Genomic DNA, 27,632 nt, shown 5'->3' on the forward strand with positions numbered 1-27,632 from the left:
AATATACTAAATGTAGTTAATTTCCAATACTAACTTGTTAACTACATTTTTTTGTTCTCAGTGTAGCAGAGAGGAAAATTTCCCAAGGCCAGTTCAGGCTGAGCTGCTCTGCCCCAAGCCCTGGTACAAGCCAGTGTATCCTGGGCTGCACTAAGCCCTCAGCTAGCAGCACTGTCAAAGGGACCAGGGTGAGCTGAGCTGAGACATGCTCTGCTCACACCTCTGCCAATGGCTGGCGTGTCGGAGAAGTTGGCTTTGCCTGCCCTAGCACAGGGAGGACACAGAGCATCCTTTGGTACCTACCCTGCGAAGAAAACCCAACCCACTGGGGGCAGGGAGACCTGTGTACTAGTGACCAGCATAGCTTGCCCATGCAGAAGTAAAGAACTACAGATAAAGTTCAGAACCAGTTAAGAAAGAAAATGAAACTGTTGATTAAAACAATTAGCAGGCAGGTTAATTATTTCCTTTGGTATATCCTATCTCATTTTCTTTTTGCAAATACTTCCTTTGTGTATGTTTGCAGCTGAAAACTGTTCCGTTCATAAGGGATAATAACGTACCATAGAGAAAAGTATAATCATTCATTCTTAGTATATATATCACCTCAAATCAGTCATTCTGAAAACTGTCTGGGACTCATAACATACAGTAGCAATTGGTTTTTATAACCTCTGTGAGTCCCCAGTAAACGTGACCATGTTGAATGTAGCTTTCAAGGTTAATTTCTCACTGATACCTGTTCTAGTAAGTGTGAACTTTGCTTTCTGCCAATGCTCTGCTTGAATTGCCTCAAATTCATTTTATTGTGACCTTTTTCTGAATTATTTTCAGGAAGTGAATATGAGGAAGCCCATGCATGGTCAAACCAAATTTAGCTTAGAGATCCCAAACGAATATTAACAGCAAATATTCTGCCGCATTGACTCAGCTCTGCTCTGAGTTGGTACACCTGCACAAGTCCTGCATTGCTTCTCTTCGGGTATTTTATCCAACTAAAGATGTTGTTTCTACAACTACCTTCTGCAATGATCTCGTAGGCACTCCTTTCTCCTGAAAGTTTGGAGATGGGATGCTGGAGATATACCTCTTCTAAAACATCAGTGGGAATTGAGAAATCCTGAATGTAGCTGAGTTCAGCTTTTTCTCCTTTAATGCTTCTTCCTGCCTATGTTTTGGAACTAGATCAGCTGCAACGGCTTTACCCTCAGTGACCAAAGAGGACTGCAGGCTGTTGGTGTGGGAATCTTCCCCAACCTCTGCCAGGCCAACCATGACTGCTGGCCCAACTGTACTGTCATCTTCAACAATGGCAAGTGAGTGGATATTTCCTTCCTCGAGCGCAGTGGGGATGCATCCTAACGGGCAACTCATCAGACTCCTCTGACCCCACACTGTCAGATCCCTGCCCCAGAAAATCTGTTCCTTCTTGTTTCCTTCTCTAGCTCAGAAAAGGTCAGGATTTTCTTTCTAGAGAGGATCTGTTTTCTCTCTCATTATTGTTGTTTTAAAAATTATTGTCTGACGCACTAAACAAATACACAAGGTTTGACCCCAAATCCAGTGAACCAGCATTTTTCCCTGGTTTCTGTGACTTTTGAAACCAGACACAAAATAGGCAGATGAACTACTAAGTAGCTGCCTAGATCAGCCTTATATTGAGGCTTTATTTATAAATAGTTAAGGAACAATTGCAGTTAATAAATTATTAAAGATTATGCCAAGTCCACAGTCCAAGAGTTGCTCATAACCAAAGCCTGCAATCAGCTGTATATCTCTATCTGCTGATGTGTTTATAACCATCCCTAACACAAACCCTCATCTTTGTGAGAGTGTACCATCTCTATTAATCACTGATTAACCCTTCAGCAATGGGATCTTAATGAATGTTATTTGCAAACCGAGTCCTGTGTGAGTGCTGGATGCCCTAAGCCGCTGGGTATTCCCCAAAGCAACCCAAGCCCTGTAAGAAAACTTCTGCAGGATATGTGAGATGGAAAGAGATTAAGTGGGAAATGCAGAGACATTTCAGTGGAGCTGGGAGTGGAGGCTTCTGTTCTCAGTGTGTGGGACAGCCCGTGGAAGGGATGCTCTGTTCTTCCCAGCCTCCTCCAAGGCCAGAAAAGTTATAAACTGCTGCTCATCCTGCAAGTTGCATCATGTGCAAGACATTACCTGTGGGAAACTGCTTGCCAAAACCCACACAGCTACAATATTACATCCAAATTTTCCACTCAGTCTTAAGATTTTACAAATTCCCGTGTTTATCAAGATTTAGTGCTGTAATTTAACCCCTCAGCCTCCCCATTGTTAACTATCACATTGCTTGTGCACTCCAGTTCTCACTGCTGGTTTTACCTGATAAAACTATACCAATATTTGTCAAGTAGCTGGTAAATGAGCAAAAAGAAAACAAAACTGCATTAGGATGATCAGCTTGGTGGGAAATAGAGTCTGATTCAAACTCAGATTGGAGTCTGTGTTCTGGTATACAATTGCCCTGGATGAGATCCATAGTGAAATGATGGCAGTCTGAGAATTGGAGGAAGTAACTAGCAGTGATAGCACCCCTGAAGTCTGAGTTTCTGGGTGGTAAGTATGGCATTTTCTTTGCCTGGCAGCTTGTCAAAGCTCCCACACGTATCCTGTTACTTACTTTAAACTTGTCCATCTGGTTATTGACCAGGTGAATTATGAAGGTTTCTTGTCATTCGGTGGAAACCTGATGATAAGCCCCTGTTGTAGGAACTGAGCTCTCTGTCAGCGCTCATGGCACAATACTGGATTGGAGGGCCTACTAAACTCATCACACAGAGCACAGTCCTTGTTGCTGACACCCCAGTCTGATTTCCATTTCAAGCTGTATTTTAGCGAGCACAACTACTGATGTCAGTGGAGACATTTCTGTGCAGGAGAACTAGCCTCATTGCACCTGCCAAACATCAGAAGTGAGTTTTGCTCACCCCCTGGCTGAGAGCACTCCTAAAATCACAGTGCCAGGACATTTATCCACCAAATCCTCCATGGCCCGGTGATGGGCAATTCGGTTATGGCAGCTGCATAGCAAATGCATGAGAGACATGAGCCAGGTGCTGGGAACCCCCCTCACCCCGTCAGGATGATGTCCTGATGCCTTACACCATGTACCCAGGTTTTTATTCATTGTATTTCATTGTACTTTCAGTATAAACTGCAGATGTTTGTTTTGTCTTTCAGTCATGAGGCTGTAAGATCAATGTTCCACACACAGATGAGGTGGGTCGGTCTTGAAAGCATCGTCCTTCCCCTTGCCCTGTACCCCTCATGACCTGTGTTAATGGAAAAGCTGCAAACAGCCAGAGGGGCTCCCTCTGTTTGCAGAAAATTTCACTTTCCCTGTTTTCTGAACTTCTACTCCTTCCCTGTGTAAAGCCCCACTAAACCCAAACCTCACTTAACTCTGCATTTTGTAGTAAATTAAAATGATAGTGATAATACTGTGACTGTTTCCCCCATGGTGGATTCCTTCCCTGCCTTCCCACCCTCTCCCTTGGCTTCCTCCCTGTCAGTATTTTCCCTCTCCACTTCTCATTTCTCCTCTCCTGACTACAGCAAGAGCATGAAAGTCAGCACAAGGTCTCGCTAATCTTGTATAGCCCAAAATAAAACCTTGCGTACTAGGAGATGAGAAATGATTAGCATTACTGACATACTAAATAGCCCACGTTTCTTCTGCAACAAACGGTGCCCCTTGAATGTGTTGCCTACAGTAGCAGTACCGTGAGATGTAGGTTTCATCCTTTATTATCATAATACTTGATTTATGTTTTACTTTTTAATGATGCCACTGTTACCTGATCCAAACTAAAGAAATCACAAAAATGTATGCAAAAACAAGTTCTCGGCTTAGCTCACTGCACTTGGTATATTACAGTAAGTTCTGTTAAAACAACACTGTTGTCTTTAAACCTGAATTTCAAGCAAACTCGTAATTTCCTCAAGTAAGACATGAAATACTTTTGAAATGCTCTTCACCATTAATGCTTACTCAGTGCATTATAGCTAGGACCATACAAAGGGGCAAATGAGTTTCACTTCTGATTAGAACTGCTATTTTGGGGCAATTTGGGTTTTAAGCTATCAGGCATGGGCAGTGTCGGTTCACCCGTCTTTCAAGGTCCTTGGTGCTTGGGGCAGACACTGGGGAAAGAGCATGGGGCAAACTCGGTGGGGTGCTCTCAGCTGACAGTGTCTCTTTAACTACAGCATTTAAAATATGCTATGCGTTTCCAGGCTTATCCCAAACGCTGTCAACCCCCTCCACACAAGGAATGGCTTCTTAAAATACACCTACGGTGCTTAGGCTATCAGGGGCATCATAAAAGTCAGAGGCTTGATTTTGCTTCTCTGGTTGCATGACTCACTTTCAGGAGGATCCTGTTAAGCGTGAACAGGAATGTTTCTATATGTAAACTTTTCTGATGGGAATTGCTCTTTTTCGTGCACTTTCTCCTGGAGTAGCAGGTTGCATCTTTCTCTGGCTGGCACCTACCCATGGTTGCGGTGTAACTAATAGCTGCCCTTGGTGGTGATGGCATGTTTAGTGATGAATTTTCTATGGAATATGCTGTTGATATGATCTAACACCCAGAGGAGGTCAACTACTTGGCCTCAGAGAGTAGTTTTCACAGCAGTTTTAGCACAGCTGAAAGGCTCTGAGCTACGCTCTTGGTGCTGAGAGCTTGTAACAGGAATTAGAAAGGAATTTAAAAGGACTTACAAGAGAATTACAGTCCCTTTGCAGAAATATGATCACACAGAAAAAGTCATGTCCCCCTCCAAAAGACTTACTTCTAATGCACCTGATGAGACCTTCGAGTCCTATGCCACCTATGCCTTTGGTGAGACCCTCACTGCATCCCATCTGAAGCACCTCCTGTTCAGCTTGGAGCCAGCAGGTCCCCCCCAGGTCCATCGCGTAGCAGGCATGTACATCAGACTCGCTGTTGAGCTCAGCAGGAGGATGGTCAAGGCACACAGCCCACGGTGAGGGAGCCCCAGGACTGATGTACCACACTGTAGTGCAACGGTAGGGTGGGAGCTCAGACCAGGGGACTGCCTGAATTTTGATAACCCGTAAGTATGCCTACCTGCAAAAGTATGTGTAACCCACTAACTGCTCTGAGCAGAGCCCAAAGTCACCGGTCTCACTCACAGTGAATTATTTCTAACTATGTGTAGAATCACTAGTAGATGAGGGAGCAGATGGATGCAGAAGCACCACCTCACCATTGTTGTATGATGGAGCTTTTTCACATTCTAGCCAAATTCTTCAGCCAGTTGTGCCTGTTCAGCCCCTGCAACTGAGAGATGGCCCAGAGTAACTGGGATATGTAGCATGTAGAGTGAAATAGCAAGGGATTAATTTTGAGTGGCCACGTTATTTAAGGTCTTTTGCAGGGAACAACCTGAGAGAAAGGCAGGTGCAAAGGTCTGGGTTTCCAAAAGTCTGTCATTGAGGGCTTGCCATGAATTTTGGTTTAGTAACAGAGACTGGCAATTAAATTGTGGTTTATTTTAGCAGTAGGCATCAGATCAAATGAGCTATTAAAATCCAGACTGTTTCCAGAGAATCGTTACTAAGCCTTTATGTAGAGGTACATGAACAGGGCGAGGACATCTCTTACCCAGCACCCGGAGGGAATTTGTCGTAACTTCTTGGAGTGAAAACAATACCGAAAGCAGCACAGCTCAGGATGAGGGAGCCTAGCCAGAGTTGTGCGGGTAGCATGCAAAGCAGTACTTAAAAAAAGACGCAAACTCAGCATTTTGCAAGGCTTGTTGGATATTTCTGATCTCCAGGTTTTCTTCTGGCGAGATCTCCTGCAACATAATAAAGGTTTATGTCTAGGTTCAGCCCCCACCTGGATGAAGTAATGGAGCCATAATCTGGCTATAGCTCAGACCCTTATGTATCCCTGACAGAGACTTGCAGAGGAGCCGGAGAAACTGGTGTGACTGTGTTGTTACCCTGTGTTCAGTTTACCAGACTGCTGCCCATCTCTGCATTGCCTCTCTGAAGAGCTAAAGCAGTACCTTAGGGCAAGGGCTCACCTCTGCAAGGCAGGGGCAGGTCGCAGGACTTATCGCTGACAACTCTATGGCTGCATCTTTGCTTCTGCTGCTTCTACGAGCCCACATCTGGTCTCCTTTGCACCCAGGATTGAACTGCGGGCACTGAGCAAGATTTCTCCAGGAGATGAGCTGACTGTTTCCTATGTGGATTTCCTCAACGTGAGCGAGGAGCGGCGGAAGCAGCTGAAGAAGCAGTATTACTTCGACTGCACCTGCGAGCACTGCAAGAAACAGATCAAGGACGATCTGATGCTGGCAGTGAAGGAGGGGGAAAGCAAGGTATGGTTTGTCCTGCTGTGTCCAAACCCAGAAGCATATGTGTCCTCTCCACCAAGGCATCTGTGTGTCTCTGTGACCATGGTTCCTCAGTCCAGGGACACTCTCAATAGGAACAGAGTCAGATTTTGGCAGAAGCCTGACTGGTGCCAATTTAAAAAATGAGAACGGAACCTTGATGGAGCACAACACCAGTTCAATCCCACCATGCAAGGCCATATTAATCTCTATTATGCAGCATAAATGCACTTTTTAATTTAAAAAAGCCCACAAAAGTTGATTTTAACCATAACCTAAAAGTCCATCAACAAGCAGAATGTTAAAATATTGAAAAATTAAGTCTAGAGCTGAGAAAAATGCTGGCATTTAGAATGTTGGGGGTTTTTTTAGGAACTGAAAGGGAATCAAGGTTATGAACTGCAGAACGGTAAATGTGTTGCAGGTGGTTTGTGGTGACAGGACTAACCAACAGTGCTGAAGCTGTACAGTCTGTAAAGTGTGTCTGAAGCTTTGCAGCCTGTAAAAAGCCATCACACTGGCTCCAGCAAGGTGGGAAGCCTCAACTGCCAATCCGTCCTTGCAAAGGCCTGTCACAGGGAGCTTGTACCATCGCCTGACATTTGTGCATGGTCGCTGTGGGCAGACTGACTGAGAAGAATGAACATGTTTGACAGCTCATTTTTAAGCAATCTGTGTTTTCCTTGGAGGTCTCACAAGTCATTGAGTGGGAGGGTGTCAGGCTGAGTCTTGCTGTCGGCAGTGGGATGTGTTGCTTGGCCAGGGTCTCCACTTGATGAGCGTGCCTGTGGCACGAAAAGTTTCTTCTTTTGGTTCCTGTGCCCAAGGATATAATTGTTCACGTTTTTTGTCCTTTGTGGCAGAATTAGCTTAGGGGGTTTCTACTCCTGCAAGCTTTACAAAGTGTATAAGGAAGGCAAAGCAAGGCAGTACAATTTAATGTATTAGCAAGTCTTTGAGCTGCACTGTTGAGCAGTCGTATAATGAATCAGACAGGTCAGCTTGGGGCTGACGTGGGGCAGGACCAAATAGCAAACATACGGTGAGGAACTGTGACCTCAGACAGCACTGTCACCAGGAGAGGCCCAGTGAGCTGCACCTTCTGGGGAAGGAGTACAAAACCCTTAGTCTCCAGCTCAGCAGTTACCAGAAAGCCAAGCTCAGTCCTATGACTCTTCTTCCATATAGACATCAGTCAGGAAAGGCTGGATATTGCAGAGTATAAGTCTCTCCCTGGGAAAGGTTTGGAGAAACAGGATCAGATACCAGGGAGCTCCCATGACAGATAGGACATGGGACTAGAGGAGACCCTTTGCTTGCTGGGTCAAGTTCTCCTCCCGTGCAAAAGACCCTGCTGTATAATCCCATTACTAAATTATCAAGCTTCATTTTAAAGCTAATCCTGACTACTGAAACTCCCCGCTTCTAATGTCAAGCTATCCCAGAGCTCAGTCCTCTGATGCAGAAGCATTTTTATGTGACTTTCTGTAAAAGTGTTTTTGAACACCTCCTCCAGTGGGTGGCATAAAAAACCTCAGCTGTCCTTCAACACCTGCTATCGAGCCTTGACTGAGCAGTTAGATGTGCCATCCCCTTTTTGTGAGCATTAGAGCTGCTCTGCAGCACGCAGCGGGAACACATGCACTTTCGGGTAAATGTCCTCCACAATCTGAAGTGTTTGTACAGAAAAAGCCTGTAACTATGCAAGGTGCATGATTTCAGCTATTAAAAATACACTCCATCCACAGACAATGAGTATCCAGACTGACCTCACCCGCAGAGCACGTCTGCCCTATCGCATTTTCTGAATTCAGACTCACTTGCCCGAGAGCAGCAATGCTCACAGCTGCATGGAAAAAGCGCTATGAATATATGCAGGATTGACAGTTTACATCCTCAACAGCTGCTCCGACCTCCAGTCCTTCACCCTTCCCAAATAGTAGCAAAGTTCCCATTGTTTATGATGGCAACAGACCTAGGGGTCTAGTAAATGCAAGCGAGGATTTTTATTTGACAAAGTCACTGTGGGAGTGCTGTTTAGAGTACCTATTCTGGGAGTCTTTACTCAGACAGTGTAGCGATGTGAGTTGGACTGACATTAACATTACCTTTAAATGTGCTCTGTGCACTAGGACACCCTGTGTGCTGCTCAAACAGCTGCCAAAATCTGATTAGCTATGATGGCTTTGGTCTAATAATATAGAATAATAAATTATAACACATATATATGTGTCCATAAAAAAGATGGGGGGTATATGGCCCTGAAAAGCTATTGATTTTCCTTCCATACTAAACTTCCAAGAGCTTTTCCCAACTAGCTGAATTTCACAGGTTCCTCAAAAATCTGATAGACCAGGTATGGGGAAAAGACAATGAAACATTCCTACAGTCCTGACTACAAATCTTTGTGTCCTTTGTTGCACTGTTGGGTCTCTGCTTTTGATCCACACCCAGAAGTCCTTCGTGGCTGCTGGGCACATGCCTGTGCTCTGGTTGTATTGCGTGTCTCCAGACCAGGTTCTGCCTGCAGCTCCTCACAAAACTGTGGGCCAATTTCAAATTTCCCATTTACAAAAAGGAAGGTCATGATAGAATAGTTTGAAAATGCTAATTTGAAAGGCTCGGAAAAGCAGGTGATGAATGATGGTTCTGGATATCATAATGTTTTATTTCAGCATTAAATGAAGGAAGAAGAGGCAACTAGTTATGATCTGGTTTGTGTTTTGCCAGGCATGCCTAGATGTGCATCATGTCTTCAAACACACAGTGAAATCCAAACTTCTTTGAGGTGGGTGGGAAAACACATTTCACTCTCTGGATACAGCTGAAATCCGAGGTCAACCATCTTATGGTGCAGAGCACCAAATCACCATGGTTTAGTGGTGGACTTGGCAGTGTTAGGTTAACGGTTGGAGCTGATGATCTTAAAGGTCTTTTCCAACCTAAAAAATTCTGTGATTCTGTGACCTCTACCCTGTTGAGCAACACTCTTGCTGAAGTCTGCAAGAGCTTCAACTCTCAACTTGGTAGCAGGACCATTTCAGCCCAGTCTTGGGCATGTCTGAGAGGCATGCTGGGATATATAGCCAGCAGTAGGAGGGTAGTGGGTGATGTGGGAAGCATCCCACTGAGCTGATTTGGGTTCCCTGACTGCAGAACAAGCATCCCTTCAACCAGGGTATTTTGGCATGTGTCAGGCAGTGCAGTTTCTCACCGATGTTCCTAATGTTGTCCCCAGCCCTCTGCAGAGATGGTAAAGGAGGTCATCCAGTTCTCCAAGGACACGCTAGAGAAGATCAACAAGGCCCGCATGGAGGGACTTTACCATGAAGTGAGTCCTGGTACTTTTGCTCTCTTGCTGTATACAAACCTCCAGGGAAAGCAGGCCTTGTCCCTCTCTACATCAATGATTTAATGATGAAACAACCCCCCTCTGCTGTAACCTGAATATCCCCATGTGCCTCCTGCCCTCTTGGCAGATCAGATTGCAAAAGCTGACACTGGTTTCTGCCCTCTGTCATGGTCATGTCTGAGACAACATCCCAGACTGCTTTCTTTCATAGTGATGATAGAAGGAGATTCAGGTGACTTCCAGCACCTCCGATTGACACAGGTGTTGAACTGAGGGCATCCCGGGCAAAAAACCTGAGTTACAGGGCAAGTGTAACAAGTCAGCTCTGCCAGGAGCCTCATAAAAGGGAAGACAGTGGGTTTGAGAGAGAGACAGGACAGGCAGGAGACTTGCCACATTGGGCTATGTTTGCCTGTGTTGATCTCCTTTTCACCTCCTGGCTCCTGCATACTGCTCCTTTGTCAGGTGCTGAGGATGGGTGGGTGGTGTGGGAGACCCACATCCCACCTGAAGCACAGGCCACAAAGGCAAAGGGTGAGGGAGCTCAAGTCACTTCTTCCTTTGTCCCTCTTTTGCTGACCCAGGAAGCATTAATTGTTCTCTTCAGAGTGTAACATCTTCAGGAAATCACTCCGGGTTGAGCAACAGCTCCTGGGTTTGAACTTATTTTGGGAAAAGTCTGTAGCCCCCCAAAGCAAAAATCTGGACACTGGGTCATGGCACAGCTAAACAGACACGCATGGGGCAGTGCAGCTCCATGTCTCCAGCCCCATGGGGTCAATAAAAGCATTCATTGCATCAAATGCTTGTAGGAGGTTGGGTGGGTGGCAGTGCGTAAGAGTCCTGTAGGCACTTGGTATCTGACCAAACCCAACCTCCTGAGGTCTTTCTTCTCCTGAGCAGTAAGCATCACTTTTTCCTCACTGATTTTATGAATGTAATCCTGGGAGAGAAAGCTTTGAGCATCAATCATTTTTCTAGGCTGATGCTTCTCAACAAATCAAAGCTTATCCTATCTTCCCCAACCTTCACAGAGCCTGCCTTGGCCTCTAGGACTGATATGGACCATGCAACTCACAGGGCTTTGGTGTGGCAGCTTTGGGGCCACAGGTGCTCTGACTTGCCCTTCCTTTCTCTCCTTCCTCTGGGCACAGGTCGTGAAGCTATGCCGTGAGTGCCTGAAGAAACAGGAGCCCGTGCTGGGGGACACGAACATCTACCTCCTGAGGATCCTCAGCATTGCCTCCGAGGTGCTCTCCTACCTCCAGATGTTTGAAGAAGCAGCTGACTATGCCAAGAAGATGGTGGATGGCTACCTGTATGTCTGTGCCTTGGTTTTGGCAGCGATCTGTGGTTATGCAGTGTTAGGCAGCATGTTACAGGAATATTTTTCTTAGTCTGCATCTTCCTTCAGGGCAGGGGTGCTGGCATTCAGACTGAGAACTGGTAATATCAGCAGGCAGAGAGGGATCCCTTCTTAAATGCACGAGAGCCCCCAAACACCTTGATTTACTAAACTGGAACTGGCAGACCTTGTTAGCCTTCTTGTTTTGTCTCAGAAGCATCTTTAAGGCTGCCCCGGTAGCAAGCCACAGAGCCTGGGTGCAGGGCAGAGAGACTGCCACTGCCAGAAATGGACTGTTCCCCTGAACCCTGCAGGAAGGAGAAGTTGCAGGGAAAAGAGAAGCCACATCAAATGGCTGTCACTGAAGATATCCCGTCACTCTTGAATAATACATGGATTTTTGTCCTGGCTAATTAGCATACACAAGTCCTCTGATAAGAGCTCAGTAAAAATAAAGAAATTCAGCTTTAGTTCACATAGATTCAGGGCAAAGCTCACAGTACAAGTGTTCTACTTTATTATTACTGAGGTTTTACTAGAGGACTGATGAGTAATAAATATAAAAGAATAGAAACCATGGAAAAAACATCTTGTTCACTGAGATGCTGAGAACATCTCATACCCATTAGTTGTCTTTTTGGTCAGTTCTACCTCAAAAGGCCTGTGATATTTTGTTCTTTTTCAGGGGGGTGACAGAGTCACCTCCCTGACTTGCAGGCCTGACAAGCTACCTCATGTCCCAGCTCTGGCACTAAGCTCATTGAATGAGACAGAGGAAATTGCTTCCCCTCCTTGTTGCTCCGTTTTTCAGTCCAGAGTGAGGACTGCAGTAATTTCCTTCCTTGCTTTAACACATGCCAATTCAAGATGCGAAATAATCCCTTGAAGGCAGGTTTTCGGGCAAGTCCAAGCAGCTTCTAACTCTGCCTCAGCTTCTAAAGTTGGATGTAGAGGCCCGGTTTCATTTTTCCCACCCTGGGTACTGACCACAGGGGAGTGATCTGACAGTCCCTGGAGTCAGGGCTGCATCTCCATGGGGTGAGCTGAACATGTCTGGAATCAACAGTTTCTCTCCCCACTTCGAATGGGAAGGTGGTGGTTGTTGCATTCTCAGTTTAGGCACTGCATAAAGTGCCTGAAGTTAAATTGGTGCCCTCTGGGCTGCAGGGTCAGACCTGAGTTTTGTTTGTGCCGAAAGAATATGGAATGGCAGAGCTTGGCATTCTCCAACCCAGGTGTCCAATTTACCCCATTTGCAGGTTGTTCATCCTCTTTCACAACTCATGTCCTCGTCTAACTCGTGTCCTTGTGTAACTCATGTTTGCCCCTTTCCAAGCAGGGCTGCACATTTCAGTGACACTGAATGCAATAGGCTCTTCACTCGAGTAAACAGTCTGCTCTTTGGCAAACATATCACATCACTGACAAACATTTAGGCACCTAGACCTTTCCTGAACTAAAATTGCTCAATGTTTTTCCAGGAAAATATACCATCCCAACAATGCACAGCTGGGAATGGCCGTGATGCGGGCAGGAGTGACTCACTGGCATGCAGGTCTCATCGAAGCCGGGCATGGCTTGATCTGTAAAGCCTATGCCATTCTTCTGATAACCCATGGGCCTTCACACCCAATCACCAAAGATCTGGAGGTAGGTGTCATCTCCTGTGTTGTCTCTCTGGGCACTATTATATTCAAGCTGTTGGAACAACACATCTGTAAGAGCTGAAAGGCGTGTAGAAGTACTGACTGCTTCTTTCTAGTGCTGTGGTTTTCTCTAGATTATGTTACAGTCTGAAGGAAAATGCATGTTTTTTCCTAAGGGAAATTTTCATCCCTGAAAAATAGCTTTATCCTGCACCAGAGCAAACATTAAACATGGCTGCTGAGGACTGAATCTTCTTTAAAAGTGCTGTGCCCAAGCACAGCATCTCCCATTTTTCAAACAGCCTCGTTTCGCTGCTCTTGGATGGGTGGCATTATGATTTGACTATATCAAATTACTTATGGTGTATGTTCCCAGTTTACCAACTGATCTTCTTTATTGGTGTCCCTTCTTTTTTATTTACCACTCTCCAGTCCTCTTAACTGCAATGTACTTTTTCCTCAAATGACTGACAGGTGTATTTCCTAGCTTAAACTCTGGAGCTGCAGATCCCAGGAAATTACATCTGCTCAGATATGATGAACTATTTACAACTGCAGCTTGGGATCTATCATGTCTTTGCCTTTAACTCACCTGATGTGACCTGTTGGCTTTACAGCGTTCTCCTTAGCCAAAAAAATTACATGGTACCAAGTGAAAGCCAAAAAAATTACATGGTACCAAATGAAATCCTTTATTGATGTCTTGGTCCCTGTTACAGCAGAGCTATAACCTTTATTAGTGCAATTTTATATCACCAGAAAAATGAGCATCTGTGACCTAAAGCCAACCTGTCTGATGACTGTTTGCCTATATGTAGCAGAGGGCAAGACTCCAGCACCTGCATTTCTTTATTTCCTTTCCCACTTACTTTAGGAGGAAAATAGTGGATATATGGCTTATGTCTGTGCTTCTAAACCACGTGTTGAATAAACTCATGGACAGGTGTAAGGTTTCCTAAAATCCCTTCTGATCCTCTGCTATAATGCAGTACCAGCAATGCCACTGCTTGTGGTGAATCCTGGGATACAGGGGGTAAAACTGTGATGTGCTCCAAGAGGGGCTGAGCATCCCTCTTTGTCTTCCCCTGCCTCCTCCCACATGACGTGACTCCCACCCCAGTCATGGGGCACCCCAAAGGTGACACCCAGGGTGTGGGTGGGAAGCGCACTCACTCCCTGGCTCTGTGCATCATTGCCTCTAGGTTCTGCATCAGATTTAGGAGCGGGAGGCTTCCCAGCAACCTGTGGAAGAGCTGGGTGCAGGAAGGGCTGATGCCCTCTTCACCTTCACAGTACACAGGCAACCAGGTTTGTGAAAGTAGCTGGGTATCTGTGTCCAGTTAGTTTTGGTCCCACTGGTAGGACACCTAGAGTAAGATGCATCAGTCATTACATGGCCTATGACGACCCTGAAAATGGTCCCCATTTTTTAGGCAGGGCCTTGAGATCCCCTGTGTCGCAGGTTTTGTAACCTGTTGTGTCCCTCAGGTCATGCGTGTGCAGACGGAGATGGAGCTGCGCATGTTCCAGCAGAACGAGTTCATGTATTACAAAATGAGGGAAGCTGCCCTCAAAAACCAAAAGATTCAAGTCATGCCTGAACCCAGCAATGAGACCACACCAAGCCTCTTCCACAAGAAGGAATAAACCCTGAGCTTGACACAAATTCATGCCTGTGGGACAACATCACCTGTGGCACCCCCAAATATTGGGAATGTGGTATAAGAATGTGATTTATCCATAAGGATTGTTTCCAGTGGCACCAATCTGACAGCATGGACCTGCAGGGGGAAAGTCCTGAAAAATGCTTCTCTGAAAGCAGGAGAGATCTTGGCAGGAGCAACATCCTTTTTCTACCACTAGCATTAAGAATCAAAGTAAAAATCCTGTTATAAAATTATTTACATACTTACTGGAAGCCTGTGTCTCTCTACACAAGTCCTGATCCTGAAGCCCTTGGTTAAATTTTAATAGCTTCTTTCTTAAGTGTTTTTTTTCCCCCACATCACTTCTTTCTGATGTCATCATTCCTTTCCAGGGATGTCCATGGGTGGTTGACCAAAGGGTGGTAGAAGCTGGTTCCAAAAAGTGCCATGTCTGCCTTTAGTGCAAACTGAGTAAGATGCACAGATGGTGTTTTGTGTAAAGTGGTGTTTTTTTCTGATGAAAAAATCCTGAAAAATGATTCTGCAGTGGACAGGGGTGCAACATCAAACTGTGCATACTTTGCAAGCAAGACTAAGTAGAATTCCAACATCAGGATAAATGAATCTGAGTAAATGAGTCTCCTTCGTTAAAAACCAGGAAATGTCTGCAGTGATGGCAGCAGACAGACATGAGATGAGTGCATGCCAGAAGCCAGTGGCACTGGTGTGGTGGGGCTGTGTGGATTGCTCTAAGGGGACAAGTGGTTTCCAGGGAGGGGCATCCACCTTTGCTCACCTTCATGGTGAACTGGGGGCTATGATGCCTTTCAGCACCTGCCCTGCAGCTTAGGCAGGCACTTAATCAGTTTTACACTGAGCAAAAAAGGGATAGTCTATGGATCAGCTGCAATGGGCAGCCAGTGGAGCTAAGGAAAAGTCTAAAGGCAGTGGCTGGATATCTAGATTAAAAAAGGTGTTTGCTGTCTGCCCATCTCTCTCAAAATCCAGCTGGCTTGCTCCAGACCTTCAGTGGCAGCCAAGAGATGAAAAGAGATGGTTTGTTCAAGAATCCCCTACCTGCTCCTTAGCAGATCAGCAATAAAACAAAAGCAGGGCTTTTCCTCTCTGACATTTCTCAGTGATTCTGCTGGTTTCTCCAGACCAAAGGTGGGTTCACTGGAGACCAACATCTGCTTTTTAGGTGCTGTTCAGCTAAGCCCATCCATGAGGTGCTCATTTGATAGCCAGTGTGGCAATCCATATTGGTTCAGTCCTCAGCATGAGGATCAGTGTCGACTTGTAACATGAAAACCTTCCCTGAGGAGAGAGGAGTCATGGGAGAGATGCATGCGAGGACAAACTGGTCCTTTCGTGACACGCGTTGGGGTTGCAGGAGGAGGTGGGCGAGCAATTGTGGTGTTTTCCTAACAACCCGAGCAGCTTTGAGCAGTTGGAAGAATATCATCCCAGCTAGGTATATCATACCATCCATATACCCCTTTCCCAGTGACGGTTCCCAGTCATCACCCAAGCACAGGGCTTGGAAAAGGCAGCTAAGAAGGAAGAGCAGGATCACTGACATTCCCTTGAGCCCACTTAAATCACCCCATTCTTTGGCACTGCCAGTCACTCTGTGGTGCATGACCCACCGGGATGTCCCCAGCAGGATGCTGGCACGCGTCCCAGGAAGAGGCTGGAAGAGCGCTCCTCAGCATGGAGCACACCTCAGAGGGTCACTAATGACTCTGAGCCTGTGCCCTAGCCCAGCTCCATTCACCAACACCAACGCAGCCTTGGCTCACCCTGTTGACCAATTTCTACCAGGCCTTGCGTGAGTTTGGGAGGCTTGCACCTCTTTATAGCAATAGTGAAGAGGTTGATGATAATAATACAGGCCTTTAATACAAATTTTACTTTAATGGACACATTTTACACAGTAAAATGATTGGCATGTGCAGGGTTTCTAGATTCTCTTGCTGATTCTCTTGTAGGTGAGGTCACCCATGGTCATCGTCTGAAAAACAAATGGAGAGTGTTAACTTTCCGTGGTGCTTGGCTCCAAACTCTGCTTGGAAAGGAGCTGCTCTTGCAAATCAAAGTAGGACTGGTCCCCAGTCTGTCTACTATAAACTGAGTTGCTAAAGCTTTGGGTTTCTTCATGAATACCCCAAAGAATGTAGGGATAATCTGGCAACCCTCAACTGGGATCAGTCTGCTACATCTCTCTTCTTTAACAGTGCCAGACCCAGACACATACGGTGTTGGTGACCTATACCTCGTTACGTGAAACTTTGATCAGTAGTACCTACTGGGGTTTTAAAGAGCACTTTTTCAGTAACACTGTAATGAAAAACTGCCTTCAGTGCGTGACCAACACCTTTGGCTGCAGAGCCTGAGTGCAAGCACATGCTCATCTCCAGCACCTCCCCGGAGTCCTCTGAGGCTTTCTAGGGCCAGACTCCTGAAAGCAGTGGTATGCACCATTATTCCAACTATTGCCCTTCTCTTCTACACTTACATTGGTGATGGTGTCTCCATTGAGTTCGGTGACAGATTTGAGCCCTTTCAGGTTTGCGACCAGTTTGTTGTTACCCTCCAGCTGAACAACAGCCTGGTAGGAGAAGAAAGAGACATTCGTGTTATTGCTGGAGACAACCTCAACACCTGCATTTTGTTCTTCCCCTTCTGTACTGAGTTGCCACCATCCCCTTTGCAAAGCTGTTTGGATCAAGCCTCTCCCCTCATGCTTTTGGCTTTCCTGGGCGGAGAAGGAGAGAGGATTAGGTTGGTGGTGACTACAACACAAGGGTATGGATGTTTACTTTCGCCTCTACAGGGAGGTGATTTTCCCTCCATACTTAGCTCTCTCCCCTTCAAATTGAGACTCACACATGGCTCCTGCACCAGTAGATGCCAGAGCAGGGATCCTTGGCATCCCTTGTCATCACAACACCTGAGTCTGGGGGGAAAAGAAGGAAGGCTCTTCATCCTGCCGATGCTGGTGCTTCTGTGCAGCCCTGATGCTCCTTGGGGCAGGTCCTCATGCAGCACCCCAGACCAAGAAGAGCTGCATGCCTCCAAGGAGAAGACTGCAGAGCCACCTGAGCTGGGCCAGGGCATGCCATGTCATCTCCTCTCCACCACCTGCCTACTGCACATAACCTCCTTTGGGGTAGGGTGATGGGGAGCTGGGAGACAGCATGAGGGTGGAGGGAGTACCAGTCAAGGTGGGAAACTATGTAAGGAGCTCTCAGAAACTCGGTCATGGCTGGACAGCTTTCAGGACAGGCACATCTGCTGAGTCTTTTTCTTCCCAGAGCTGGACATCTAAAAACGCTGCAGACAGCACCGGCACCCCCAGGGCAGCTATCACTGATCACTGAAATGACTCAAATAAATAGCCCAGCAAAAGACATTTCTGTACATCTGTCTATCCAGCTGTAAGGCATGTTCACCTGCCCTTGAGTTGCTGATTTATTCGCAAGGGACTTCAGTGATGCTGGAAATGGTGATACAGCTGGTACAGCTCTCAGAGCCCAATTGACGGGGGCATTTCTTTAGTCATCATCTCTCCTGCTTTCAAAAGTCCCTGCAATATCATCCTTTCCCAAGGTGAAGGTGAGAGGCAATATTTACCAGTGGCACTGTCTTGGCATTTTATCAGCCATTGGAAACTAATGTCCAGGAATGGGAGCTGACCCAATTTCAAGGGTGATAAATCCTCACCTTGCCAGATCATTTCACCCAGTGTAAACAGAAGCAGTGGAAAAGGACAGCAGAGAAGCTGACAGCCGCTGGGACTTGAGAGATTTATTGGTTTATGATTCATTGGCTGACTTTCCTGCACTACCTTTAAGTCAACAAAACAGAGGTGGGGGTATGTTTTGTGTTGCAACATGACAGACAGTTGCTCTTTTCCAGCTCAAATCTTTCAGGCCTTTTGCTGTCAGAAAAAATTGCCGAAGCATCTTTATCCCCCTTTTCCAAATGGGCTGTTAAAACCCTGGCTTCCAGTGTTTTCCAAACTGGCTGTTAAAATAGCTTTAAAATGCAAGGCTTCATCTCCAGAAGTGCTGGCTGGGGAGCTTGTTTTATAGAAGCAAAGAGGGGAGGTGGGAACTTCAGAGTCTTGGGCTCTGAGTTTCTCATGAAGGTGGCTCAAAATGGATCGTCATTTTTGGAAACATGTCCCTAAGAGACTTGCTGAGGACGAGCAGGGAGCAGGGCAGCGGTTGTCACATCTGCAGACTTGGTTTCAGCAATTATCCCCTTCCCCTTGTACTAAATCATGTGCACAAACGGTGAGAGACAGCACCAGGCTGGGGAACTCCCCAGGTCTTTTCCCTGTGTCAGCTTTAACACCCCTGGTCTGGTGATCCCCTTTGCTCAAGTGCAGAGGGAATGGCTGGAAAGGAAATTTAATGTCCCTGGGCTCCCACAGCCCTGACAGAGGATGCACTGGTCACTCACCTTGACTTTCTCTCCCGTCACCATCTCCACCTCACACTCCTCCCCAATGGTGAACTCATTTTGCAGCACTTTGGAGCCAGTGGTCACGGTAATCTTGAACTTTTTCCCATCCTGCACGATTTCTGAGATGCTCTTGATGTCTTTTCCCTTCTGTATCTGGTCATCAGGAACCCCTGCCCAGGAACAAGAGATGTTAGATGGACCTTGGAGCTATTGGTAGGCAGATTGCTGCTGCCAAATGATTGTGGCAGGATTTGGGGACCCACGGCTGGGAAGATTTCTTTTCCAGTGTGGAAAAACATTGCAATGATGATGGTTCCCCAAGGGCCACATGAGTCTGCTGGGTAGGAAGAACAACAAATACTTTATATTGGGTTTGATGTGGGAACTAGGTATCTCCCTTGTCTCATCAACCTGGCTGGGAGCGGAACAGCTACCTCCCTGGCTAAGCATCAGATGGAAAGAAAAAAATCCTGTTTTCCTTCCTTCCTTCACTGAGAGGAAGCAGAGAAAATGAAATAAATCATGGCAGAATGAGGGAACCAGAGTTTTTTTAAAGAAATTCAGAGTCCCTCAGAACCAGCTTGCTAAAGTCTTCTCCCAAAACCTGAAGCGAATGTGACAGTAGAACCCCTGCGGCACATAACTGCACAGAAGGAGTGCAAAGCCTCCTGAAACGCTGTGGGAGCATGTTCTCTGGCACGGACACAGGTGGAATTCTAGCTAGCCACATCCATCACTGAACATTTAAACAACCCTGACTATTTTTCTGATGAATGGTGGAATCTGGGGCTTTGCAACATCACTGAGCAGCAGCACGGTGGGCTGAGTGATGTTCTGCTCTGCCGCAAATTTCACAGCCTGATGGAGCAGACCTGCAGTCACCCTAAGCCACCAAGGTCCCACTGGCTTATCACCTATGCACAGCACTCTGCCGCGCTGGCCCATGGCTGCAGAGCCTGCTGGGATAGTTTTCCTGCAATCCATACAATTTCACACAGCATCTCTTGACCTCCAGCCACCAGCCAGAGAGTTACTTTCTTTTCTATTTTGAGATCACATCTCCATGCACATGTATTAAAAAAACCCAGCAATTGCAAGATGACAGACAGAAATAGGAAATCTGAGAGATGTTTTCAATCTACATCATCAGCATATCCACACAGTTGGACTCCCAAGTATCAGTGGGATCAGCAGAGGCAAAGCAGCACATAGTACATGGAGACACTTACCAAGGGCTTTCATAAAAGGCTCAAAATTTTCCTGGGACTGGAGTTCATACTTTCCAGTGAAGCTCATGATGAAAATCTCTCTGTGCTCACAACACAGGCAAAGGTGCTTTGCTGGTAAGCAGAGCTTGGTTTTATAAGGTCCTTTTGCCTTAAAAGTTGGTCAGAGGTAAGATGATGTAATTCTTTTATGGCCATGTTCAAACATTAACATAAAACTGGGCAATGGTCAGTGATAAATTACTCTACATTTTACAAACCTCAATTTACGATGTGGGGGCAGGGAAAATCCCATAAACCCATTGTATGGAGGTAGCAATGTGGCATCCATATACAAATGATAAAAAAAATAATAGTGCAAAGAGATTAATTATCAGAGGAATGAGCCAAATCATCTCATCAGCTTGTGGTCTGGAAGAGGAGAAAGCAGTGAAAAATTATCTTGTCCCCTGGAGCTGACACCGGTGGGGTTTCTACTCATTGATGTGTGCATGCTGTGTCCTTAGCACTGACATGAAGAATAGTGGCTGCAGCTGGCAGGGACCAACTTTCTCCCTCTTTCCTTTGCCTCGCCATCCTCTGCAATGGTGGGGTTTGGTGTAACTCAGATGTAACAGCAGTCACAAAATCATCATTGTCCCCTGAGGAAAAAACACGACTCAATCAAATCCTGGGCTTGCACTGACCCGTCCTGAAGACTACAGTTCAATTCAGACTCCATCACTATGGCCTTGCCTCCAAGAAAGGGATTTCATGTGGATAGGTGGATCAGTGCCATTAGTGATCTACCTGGATTGCCAGGAGCCATGCCTAGAACCTCCTTTCCTCTCCTTTCCTCAGAGGAGCTACAGTCACTCGTGCACTGAAGGAGCATCTCAGCCCCCAGAGCTGCATTTCTCCCAAAAGCCACATCAGAAGTAGAACCAGTGGCAGCCTCCAAGCTGAGCCCAATTCCTCCCTCCAAAGCAGAACTCCAGGCTGAGCTCCTCTCTCAGTGTGGTCCCCTTGGATGAGTGGCCCAGGTTACTGCACAGCGTCTGAGCAACCATCTTCTGGGTCTGGAATCCAAGGCTCAGCTTCTTGCTCCCACCTCATCCTCTGCCTCAGTGAATTCCTCCTCCCTCCCAAAGTCACCAGTTCAGAGGTTTTCCCTCTTTCCACTCATATGTCTTCTCCTCTTTGCAGTTCTTCCATTCTGCATTCTCACAGCGTCTTTGGCCTTTTTTAAAGTGAAATCATGTATAAGCATGAAAAACCCCTCTCTCTTCACAGTTTGGAGATGCTGTCAGAGCCCTCTGCAGCCACCCATCCCAATCCTGCAGGCTCAGCCCGGAGCTGCCGCTCACCTCCGCTCCCCACACTGCAGTGGTGCACAGTGACGCTGCCTGGGCCAGAGTCAGTCTCAGTTTCCGGTTAATTAGTACAGGCAGGGTCTGCCTGACAGGGCAGGAGAGGGAAATCCTCTGCCGGTGGGGTGGGTGGTGAGTTAAATTGGCCAGGAGGGTGTCTGTAGGGGCCATCACCCCTCCGTGCCATGGAGGGGGCCAGGCAGGTTCAGAGAGCAGTCATGGGGGGTGGGCTGATTCAGCAATTGCTCCAAGCAGCTTTTCAGCTTTTCCCTTCTATCCGCCATTCCCAACAGGAATGACATCACCTAATGAACTGCATTTCATTTTTTCCCCCACCCCGGGTAAACACCCTGGGGTCATGCGGGGCTGCACTGCCACATGTCCCTTTTCTGTGTCCTCTTCACTCTGACCGTGGTGACTGACCTCTCCGGCCGGGTGCTGGCAGCAGCCGGAGCTCACAGCTCCCTGCCCCACCAGGCAATGTCCTCCTGCCACGGGCTGCCTGGAAGCACACATGTTCCTCCCACGCATTCATGCTCCCCCAGGGAATACGGATCCCCTCTCTTTGCATGGGAGATTCAGACTTGAAAAAACACCTGAATATTTTTCAGTCTGCCTCATTTTGGAGCCCAGTGCTCCCGATGCGCCGTGGGGTGATCACCACGGGAAAGCTCCAGCTCTGCACAGCTCATCTGCCCCCGCCATCATCAACTGGATCAGCCTGGAGTTGTGGTTTTCATTCATTTTTCACTGAGATGCACTCCCAGACAGGCCACATCTGACCAAATCCCACTTGCCAGGGGGATTCCCAGTTGTCACCCATTTCCATGTGCAGGCTAGGGAGAAGGGGTAGCCTCTAAGTCTGTAGGGAACCATCTAAGACCTTTCTCAGGTAACCTCAGCCACATCCAGCACAGTGAGTACCTCTGAGCTGATGTCTGCATATGCCAAAGGAGAGAAAAAGGAGAAGCAGGTCATAAGTAGCATCCCAGGGCTGCCCATCCCCCTTCAGCCCCTCCAGAAGAAGCCTAGGTGTCTAAGGCTTTTGCAAATTATTCCTATTAGCCAAGATGAATCCAATCTTAGGTGCTTGATGGATAACCTTATTTTCCCTGGCCCCTGAGGAAGCCTGACATCTCAGCCACAGGCCCACAGTCTCGCTGGGAGACCCATGCCAGCTCGGAAGGAAACACCGTTACCAAGCTAATGACACCTCAGCCTAAGACAGGATTTGGAAAAGCCCATCAGGTTTGGTCCTACAGACTTTTCAATTGTTATTGTGCCTAATGTGGGCAGCTAAACCACTTAGAAACCCACCAGAAATTGGGTGAGAGCTCCCCCTGGGCAGGCCAGGCTCCTACAGTCTGGTTGTCACCCATCAAATGTTAAAAGGGGTTTATGATTGCCAAGGACTCTCTTTTTGGTCAGAAATTGTTCGAGTAGTTGGCAGAAATGGACAACTCATGAAAGAATTCACCCCATTTAGGGTCCAAGTTGTTTTCTGCAGGTATCCTCTCCTCTTCTACTTATTGTGGATAGATAGGACATATGCCTCTGGCTTTGGTGTGTTGGATAAACATGGACTACGGATTACTGCTGGCAAGCTTGGAAATGCAACCAAACTGATGTTTGATCAATGATCAAAAATAAAACCTCTTTGTTTTGTCTGTGGGTGTTTTTGTTGGACTTGTGTTCTTTTATTTCCCTTGCGAAAGAAATGCAGAAGTTCTTATAAAAAAAAGAAGAAACCCTTACTGAGTGAAATTTGGCCAGGGTAATTTTTTATCTAGCCAGGCCTGCCGAGCACACGGCAGGTGAGATAAACTTAATCTCAATAGCAAAGTTCAGAATACTTGTACGTCTTCCCACCAGAATATAGGATGTTTTAAAACATGACATAACTTTAACTTTCCAAGGCCAAGAAAATGCACCCAATTTGCATTAACACAAGACCAAGTCAATTGATCACTTAATTAAAACCACATCCACACCCTAAAACCTGGATCCGGTTTGTAGAAAGAGAAAAATACATGGATCTTTTTCAAAAAAAATTGAGGAAGCTACGCCTTGTGGGAAGCCACCAGGTAATTTTGTGCTTAAATTGCTTTAAAAATAAAGAGTAGGATCTTAGAAGCTTGTCAGAAAAAAGGACGCAAGTGTCTGCTTTTTGCACCTGAATAAAAGATCTGGACATCCCAATCTTCTCATCTCCCTCCCAGCCGTGGATGTATCCAAATGCCCTGTGTCCCAAGGTGAAGACTCTAGCCATTATTGAAGAGCTTGGTCACAAGTTTGCCAATCACAGATCCCCAGGTGGTACTGCACAGCTTCCCTCTGTCTCAACCCACATTAGTGCTTGGGTCATCCCTATTTCTGCTGTGCTTGTACCTGGAAACTTGGTCTGCTGCCCAGTTTTCACCTCTTCGGTTTGATTACTTTTAACCTTGAGGAACAAAGGTTTCTTCAGCAGGCCACATGGCTGCATTGCTTCAAAAGGTTGGATGGGATGGGAAAAGATGCTGCTGCTGCCATTAACTCTCTGTCCCCCTTGGTTTCCACCAGGTTTTCATTGGGCTACATTACCAAGATGGCCCTGAGATTAAATGCGACACCTTTCCCAGATTTTTCCCTTTGTAAAACAGCCGTGGCAGTCTCCTGGAGGCTGGCTGCCTCCAAGCTGTAACTTCCAAGCCGTAGACATGCAAGAACCAGCTCATATTGGCTTAGATTAGATATGCCATTATCAGAGCCTTGATAAGACTGCCGAACGCGGCAGCTTGTACAGAGCGTTGCTGCTTGATAAAGCTTTCCATTAATGCCGAAATCCAGCCAAGGACAGCCCTCGGCCCTTGTCGTCTGATCACAAAGGTCCTAAAGGGAGCAAAGGCTCTGTATTATTTCTCCACGGGCAAGACAGCGGGTTCACTGATAGTGTGAGACGTAGCGCTGCCTTAGCTTTGCTTGCCAACCGTCACCCGGGGAGCAGAGCTTACAGAAGAGCTGGCCTTTGCTGCTGGGGTCTTGCCTTATAGCAGGAGTAAAGCTACTGGCTGTGACACTTGCCTCACCCCTCTCTTGCCTCAAACATCTGTGGCATAATGCTCTTGCCTCTCTCCGGGCACACGGACCCCTGCTCACCCCCTCAGAGAGCGTATATTGTCCTTGCAGCTTGGCCTTTGGTGGGACGAGGCTGTCCTTCATCCCACCGCCCAGCGTACGGAGTCGGGACAAGGGCCGAAAATGGTGCTCGTTGCTTATGGAGCTAGTGCCAGGGAAATAAAATGTTGGGTAATAAATAAGCCATTAGCAGTTTACGTCTTTGAGTGAGGAAGGTCTGGATGAGTCCCCCAGGGCAGAGCCAGTGAACATTTATCCAGTGCAAGTGTGTTTTATCTCACCCCACCACATGTGTGCAGTGCAGATGTCTCCATGTGATCTGGGCTCACGACCCTCCTGAGACACAGTGGGACTTGCAATTGGACGTGCAAGGGGGGAACTTGCACGTTGGAGTGCAAAGAGCAGCAGCCTCCGAGCGCCCACAGGTGGTCAGATGAACTCCAGTCCTGGAGGGACACCTGGCTGTCACTGTGGGCCTGTGCTCACCTCTCCAGCTGGCTCGTGCTCTCCTCCACCCTGATTTATGAAGCACAGCATCCCACTTAATGGCTGCTTACAGTGGGCTGCAGCTAATGAGTCAAGGAGAGCTTCTCAGGCCCGCACAGCCATGAGGAGGAGCCTGTGCGTCTGCGAGTCCTGCTGTTGGCACGTGAGCCCTGATGTGCGACCCATCTCACCACACACATGCACTAGGTGAATGTCCCGTTCCCTGAGATGGCTTTTCATAAACGCCTCATATCTAAATGTAAAATGTCTAGTGGAGCCTCACGCTCCGGGGTGATCATCACCCTGGGATCTTCACCACTCCAGAGCGAAGGCGCAGATGCGCGGTGCCAAAGACCACTGTTCCTGCTCTCTCCGAGCCAAATAAACTCAATTTACCTTTAAAATAAAGTCCAAACAGAAGTCCCCAAGACCTTCCCTAGCAGATGGTGCTCCTTGGCTGGGGAAAGCAAAGACACAAGAACGATGCTCCAACCTCAGCTTCGTGCTGAGGCAGGACACTGCCGTGAGCTAAGCAGAGAGGTTGCATGGGGTCTGGGAGCACCTGAGTTTTCACCAGGTTCGCAGCCAGGGAGATGCTCCATGGGAAATGACCATGGTACCAGCAAAGCCAGAGCTGTGGATAAAGTCCAGATTGCCACTGTGCCTGTTCCGCTTGGTGCTGCTGCCACGTTTGCTATGGTCGAAGCACCTGCCTGAGCACATGTACCCCTGTTCTGCACAGGGTGACTGACTGACTTTCCCAAAGTCACCTGGAGAAGCTGATAAAGCAAATGTGCTGTAACTGCTCAGCCTGCACAGCATCTTCCTTGTCGAGTCCCTCGTGGGTGGTCATAGAGCCCATATCCTATGGGGCTGCAGATTTTGAGATAAAATTTGTCCCTGTGGTTTAGTGTAAACTTTGGTGTGGGAGGCCCAGATTGCACAAACTTCCCCAGGTAATACTGTATTCAAAGTCCCACCGCGGGAGCCAGCATTGCACAATCCCATCCTCGCGCTCCCTTTCTGCTCTGCCTTTACGAGTGGGTCCCACACTTTGGCCTACAAGACCTCAACCACCACACGGATGTCCTTGAGCTTGTTGTGAAACACCTCGCCGTGAGGAAAGAGCGAAAAAGGGCCGACGCGCTGGCAGCTCCTTGCCCTGCAAGATCACCAGAGGTAGAACAATGTGTGTGTGTGCATGCTTGTAGGCGAGAAGTGTTGTCCCATGTGGAAGTCCTACCTTGTGCCAGCTGAGATATGAACAACTTCGATTTGGAAAGAGGGGAAAAGAGCCATGTCCACTGTACCAAAGGGGCAGCTTCATGTAAAATTAATTTCCAGTTGTACATTTCTGCCTTACATCTCCTTGACATGAGGCTCAAGCAAATGATCCTCGGTACGTTTGCCTCTGAAGCTGCAGACACTCTGCAAACAGCCCTTAGCCCCCTTCCTGCTATGGATCTCTCAGCCTCACCAATGTGTGGGTCTGTGTCTGAGAAAGGCAGAAATGCAAGAGTTTGATTTCTGGCAAAAACCTTACAGTTTTTACCTGGAATCTCCCTGTTTTCCCTGTGAAAGTTCATACTTCCGTGCAGGAGAGGGCAGGGGACACAACCTCCCAGCGACAAGCTTCTGTATTTTTTCTCAGACAACAAAACACACTTTCCACTGGGACGCATTCAAATGGGGTTGCAAAACGGGGTAGTAAATGGCATTGCAAAACCCCAAACACCCTTATCGCCCACTTACCGGACCTGCCTGGCGTTGCTTGGGTCACTCATAGGTCGGAAGGGTTTTGTTTGTGTACGGTTTTCAGGCAGCGCGCGGGCAGAAGCAGGACCGGGAGATACGGGGAGACTTTTGTGCTGCTCAGGTTTATGGGATGCTTTTTTATTAAATCTGGTGCGTCCTGGTTGCGAGTTGAGTCTCCCCCTGTGCCCCTTTCTGAGTCTTTTGCTGGGGGTGGAGGAAGCTCCAGAGACCCCATAAGGGGAGAGAGCCTGCTGGGAAGGAGGGTGATAAACCCCAGGACAGGTCTCAGGGAGAAGGTGGGGGAACATGGGGAACCTCCTTCCCACCTCGGCGAGCTCCTGCCTGGCCTCCTGCCGCAGGACATCTCCCGTCTCCCTCCGGAGAGCTGTTTCCTGTCTGTTGCTTGAAATCCCGGTGGGACGGCGGGGTGTCCGTGGCCGGAACGGTGGAGGGTGGGAAGGGGTGGGAGCGGGACGAGGCTCCCGCGCAGCGCCGTGCAGCTCCCCGGGGATGCGGGGCACTGCCGCCACCTGCTGACTCCGGCGCTGGCGGCGCCTGGTCCCCGCGGTCCCCGGCCCCGGGATGCTCCGCGGCCCGGACCCGGCGCCTTGCTGGTGCGTGGGAGACATGCAGAGGGGCCCGTTGTCGGGGAGGGTAGAAAGCTGCTCGGCAAACCTGCCGCCGAGAGAGCTGCCGGGATTTCCTGTGAGTGCTGCCACGCTCTGGGGTGAGACCTGACATTTGGGGGGAGACTTGTGCAGGAAAAGAATTAGCTTCTCACCGCTGTATGTGCCTTCCTGCTTCCTCGGTCCTCACCACACTTTGGGAT

General features: G+C 47.6%; 2 protein-coding genes across 2 annotated transcripts; one reads left to right on the forward strand and one right to left on the reverse strand.

Moving 5' to 3' along the window:
* Positions 1–1,185: 1,185 nt before the first annotated feature.
* SMYD1 (SET and MYND domain containing 1) lies at positions 1,186–14,695 on the forward strand (the record flags this gene model as incomplete). The annotated part of the gene is made up of 7 exons (XM_010147383.1): positions 1,186–1,316; positions 3,217–3,255; positions 6,201–6,393; positions 9,647–9,739; positions 10,915–11,078; positions 12,587–12,755; positions 14,240–14,695. Coding segments are annotated over 7 exons (948 nt in total), but the record flags the coding sequence as incomplete, so codon positions are not given.
* Positions 14,696–16,257: 1,562 nt separating this feature from the next.
* FABP1 (fatty acid binding protein 1, liver) lies at positions 16,258–20,195 on the reverse strand. The gene is made up of 4 exons (XM_010147381.1): positions 20,100–20,195; positions 18,868–19,040; positions 16,916–17,008; positions 16,258–16,411 (listed from the first exon to the last, which is right to left on the reverse strand). Exons 1-4 carry the CDS (start codon positions 20,164–20,166, stop codon positions 16,361–16,363), a joined length of 384 nt encoding a protein of 127 aa, XP_010145683.1. The 5' UTR covers positions 20,167–20,195; the 3' UTR covers positions 16,258–16,360.
* Positions 20,196–27,632: the final 7,437 nt, after the last annotated feature.

This window comes from Eurypyga helias, unplaced genomic scaffold (assembly GCF_000690775.1).
Source record: "Eurypyga helias isolate BGI_N326 unplaced genomic scaffold, ASM69077v1 scaffold35742, whole genome shotgun sequence".
NCBI classification, from domain to species: Eukaryota; Metazoa; Chordata; class Aves; order Eurypygiformes; family Eurypygidae; genus Eurypyga; species Eurypyga helias.

Coding starts and splice junctions, on each gene's coding strand:
- FABP1 (XM_010147381.1), bottom strand. CDS start 20,166: ATGAGCTTCACTGGAAAGTATGAACTCCAGTCCCAGGAAAATTTTGAG. Junction 19,041..20,099: donor GCCTTTTATGAAAGCCCTTG/GTAAGTGTCTCC, acceptor GTTCCTGGGCAG/GGGTTCCTGATGACCAGATA. Junction 17,009..18,867: donor TGACGGGAGAGAAAGTCAAG/GTGAGTGACCAG, acceptor TTCTCCTACCAG/GCTGTTGTTCAGCTGGAGGG.